Consider the following 3,673-nt stretch of genomic DNA (forward strand, 5'->3'; position numbering starts at 1 on the left):
GGCACCACCGACCTGGGCGCTGGTGCTCGCAGAGCTGTCTCTCCCTGGCGTTGTGCAGGTGAGACGAACCAGCCCCGCACCAAGGCTCAGCTCTGCCCTGCCAGCCTCGGTAAAGCTCCCGCTAGCTACAGCAGAATCAAAGCCAGACCCACCCCCCTCCCTCCCTGCTCCACATCCCCCCAAAGTTTTTGGTTGCTCCTAACACACTGCTTCCCAGACAGCGGATCCCACCACCCCCCACCCCCAGCTCAGGTGCGAGCTCCTTATTGCAAAAAAACCCCAGCAAAAGGAAAAGCAGGAAGGGCGGAGGGACTGTCCCAGTGGAGACCTGGAGGCAGGAGGTGCCTTGTCCTGGCCTGGCACGGCACGACCCTCGCCTACCTCGGAGGTAGCAGCGCAGGCCGGCTGCAGCCATGGCAAGAAGAATGGAATAGAGTTGGGTGGGGGGTGTCTTAGTGCAAGAAAGTCGACCATGCATGGGGGAGAGGGCTCGTCCTGCCCCCGCCCCGGCTGTTCTTCAAGCAGAGCTGTGTCCCCGCGCTGGGGAACGGCCGCAGCTCTGGGGCTAAGGCCTGGGATGAGGTTGCCCCAACACAGGGGCCCCTGGAGCGATCGGGGAGGCGCTGGGCATGGGGAGCCCCAGCCTCCAAGCCCAGGCCCCTGCCCTGGAGGGAGGGCAGGAGGGGAGCACGGCACACCCATCCTGCTCCGGCAGCCTCGGGCACCCACTGCTCCCTCCCCGGCCACGTGCAGGCAGATTGCCCGCGGGGATCACTGGGGGTTTGCACCCACACGGACACGGACGGACGCACACACACACACAGCCCTTGGTGCAGCCGGCGCGGGGCTCAGCTGAGACGGGGGGGAAAGCCCCGAGTGATCCGCGGGGAATCCATGCCCAGCAGCTCGCCCAGCTCCCCTCGGTCTCCATCCCTGGCCCTAGCGCCCTGCTTGAAGAACAGCCCCGAGGGCAACGGGCACGTGGCCCCGGTTAGAGCTTGGGGCCAGCGCCCTCCTCCTCGGCCCGCAGCTCGGCCTCCTCGTGCCCACCTTCGTCCACCACCCCATTCAGGTGGGACCTGCTGGGCACCTGCTTCTCGATGCCCTCCCCGGCAGGGCCGGGCCGCGACGGCAGGGGGGTGCCCCCCGCGGCAGCACCGTTGCCCCCAGCCCCCTCGGACTTGCCAAAGTTGAAGAGCTTGCCAGGGTTGAAGGGCTTGGTGGGCGACTGCACCTTCTCCGTGCCCCCGTCCCGCTTCGTCTCCGGGGACTTGAGGAACTTGAAGCTGAGGAAGCCGGGCAGCTTGTTGTCGCTGCCGGTCGGGGACTGGGGGGACCGCGCCGTGGCCGTGCTGGCCGCCCCCGCCCCGCCGGACAGGAACTTGCCCTGCAGCGGGATGATCTGCTTGAGTTTCATGACGTTGTTGGTGGCCAGCAGGGAGCTGGGCCGCTTGGGCTTGTCGGTGCCGTGGGAGGCGCCCCCGGGGCCCTTGGCTTTGGCCGGACCCTTGTCGTGGGCCGGGTCCTGCCCGGCGGCCTCGGGCCGGCCCTCGTCCCGGCTGGCCTCACGCTCCTTGCGGGCCTGGTACTCGGCGTGGCGTTGCCGCTCCTCCTCCTCCCGCTTGCGCCGTTGCTGCTGCTGGAAGTGGTGCTGCGCCTGCCGCTCGTGTTTCTGGGGCAGGAGGGAAGCAGTTAGGACTGGGGGCTGCTGTGGGGGCTCCCACGGCTCTGCAAGCGGGGCAGAGCTCCCGGTGACCCTGGGGCAGGGGCAGGGGCATGGCCAGCTCCTCTGAACCCCCCCACCACATTGCTCCCATCATGGCATCTCCTTTGCATTCACCCATGGGGGTGTCAGGCAGGGTTGGCTTGGACTTGACCTTGCCCGCTGCCGGTAGCCAAGCTGGGGATCCCTGACACCCCCCAGCTCGCTCCCATCCGTGCATCCCCAGGTGTCCGTCCTAGTCTGCATGCCATGGCTCCGCACTCACCTTGAAGGCCTCCCTGCGCTGGTACTCCAGCTTGGCCATCTCCTCCGCCACCCAGGCTGGGATGTCCGGGATGGCCACCTGGATAATGTACTTCAGGAGCAGGGCGAAGTGCTGCCGGGGCGAGGAGACAGGGGAGTGAGAGCCCCGTTAGCTCCCATGGTGCCCTGGGAGCACCCCTGAAGTCCACAGAGAGTGCCACGCGGCCAGTGCAGAGTCCCCCCCCATTGGCCCACCTCCTGCCCTCCATCCCCAGGGCACTTCCACGCCCCCAAGGCAATGCAGTGCCTGCTTGAACTGAACAGCTGGCAGCAGCTGGGGAGCCCCTAAAACGACAGGCAGGAGGCCGGGAGCCCCCATACCAACAGCCCCATATGCAGCCCCGGGACCCAGGTGCAAACTTGCGGTGAGGACAGGGCTTGGCCCCGCAGCAGGTGCTGGGGGGCACAGGGGCCACAGCCCCCACCGGTCCCCATACCTCCAGCACCACCACAGAGATGATGGCTCCCTCGGGGCTGAGCCACGGGAAGAGCCGCTGCAGCTGGCCGCACTGGGCGATCAGGTAGCAGTTCACCACGATGGCCAGGACGCCCATGGCCTCCATCACTTTCTGCAAGGGAGAAGGGCTGGGGTGAGATGTGCCCTCATCCCCCACTCCGCCGGCTGCCCCCAGACCCCTTCCCATGCCCCTGGAGGGCCTGGAGAGGGGGGAGATCCCCAGGCCAGGCAGGACAGGCAGCGCCACCCTCATGATGCTCTTCCTGGGAGACACCCTGCCCCAGTAACAAGTTGTGCAGGCTCAACCAGCCCTCCCTGTCCTTGCCGGGTACACGCAGGGTGGGTCTGCACCCCGGCCTTGCGGTGACCTAGGAACCCGGGTGCTTGCACTCGCATCCCGTGCCTCGCTCGGCTGCCTCTGCAAAGCAGACACGGTCACCTCCTCCAATGCAAGCTGGCAGCCACCTCTGGGGTGGAGCACGGCAGCTGGGAAACAGCCCGGAGCAGAGGGAGAGGCTGTGCCGGGACCAGCGCGGGACACGGGGGGGTTGTTAGGGAGGCTGAGGGTTGGGAATCCCGGCAGCTTGGGACGCACGGACCCCGCAGGGACCCCGCAACCAGGCCCCAGCTCACCTGCCACTGCCCGATGCTCTCGACCCGCTGGCCGAAGGGGCGCTGCAGCCCCGTGCACAGCTTGAAGGCGTCACTGCGGATCTCGATGATGTTGTTGATGAGGGCGCAGGTGGCGGCCAGCGGAAAGGCGGAGGAGAACAGCACCACGTAGCCGAACTGGATGAACATCTCCTGGTAGTCCTGGAATGTGTCCTGGGGAGCGGGCAGGGGTGGCACAGTGGGCACGGGGGGGCCTGACACCCCTCGGGACTGTCTCGCAGCCCATGCCACCCCAGCCATGGTCCCTTCTCCACCACTCTAGGACAGCCCCGGTGAGGACAGCGTTCCCGGCTGCTCCTCTCCCCCGTGCCAGGGCCTGAGCCCCCCGTCCCGCGGCACCCCCTCACCTCGTACTTCTTCATGCAGCTCTCCACCTCGGCTTGCGTGAGCTGCGCAGAGTAGTCCTCCTCGGGTGGGTCGATCCACGAGGCCCGGTTGCGCTTCCTGCCGTCCTCCTCCTCCTCCTCGTCCTCGCGGCTCTCGCCTGCCCGCCGCGGCCGGCGGGGCCGCAGCACCAC

At 67.8% G+C, this 3,673-nt stretch overlaps 1 protein-coding gene across 1 annotated transcript in view; it reads right to left on the bottom strand.

Moving 5' to 3' along the window:
* Nucleotides 1–652: 652 nt before the first annotated feature.
* The window catches only part of ANO8 (anoctamin 8), a gene marked incomplete at its 5' end in the record, with an annotated part of 20,215 nt that continues 17,194 nt past the window's right edge, over nucleotides 653–3,673 (bottom strand). Inside the window, 5 exons of the mRNA XM_019504494.1 lie at nucleotides 653–1,672; nucleotides 1,989–2,099; nucleotides 2,464–2,595; nucleotides 3,117–3,308; nucleotides 3,503–3,673. Of these exons, the coding sequence (XP_019360039.1) occupies nucleotides 992–1,672; nucleotides 1,989–2,099; nucleotides 2,464–2,595; nucleotides 3,117–3,308; nucleotides 3,503–3,673 (1,287 nt within the window). The remainder of the gene's footprint in view (nucleotides 1,673–1,988; nucleotides 2,100–2,463; nucleotides 2,596–3,116; nucleotides 3,309–3,502) is intronic.

Source organism: Gavialis gangeticus, unplaced genomic scaffold (genome assembly GCF_001723915.1).
Source record: "Gavialis gangeticus isolate Ggan-Ray unplaced genomic scaffold, GavGan_comp1, whole genome shotgun sequence".
NCBI classification, from domain to species: domain Eukaryota; kingdom Metazoa; phylum Chordata; order Crocodylia; family Gavialidae; genus Gavialis; species Gavialis gangeticus.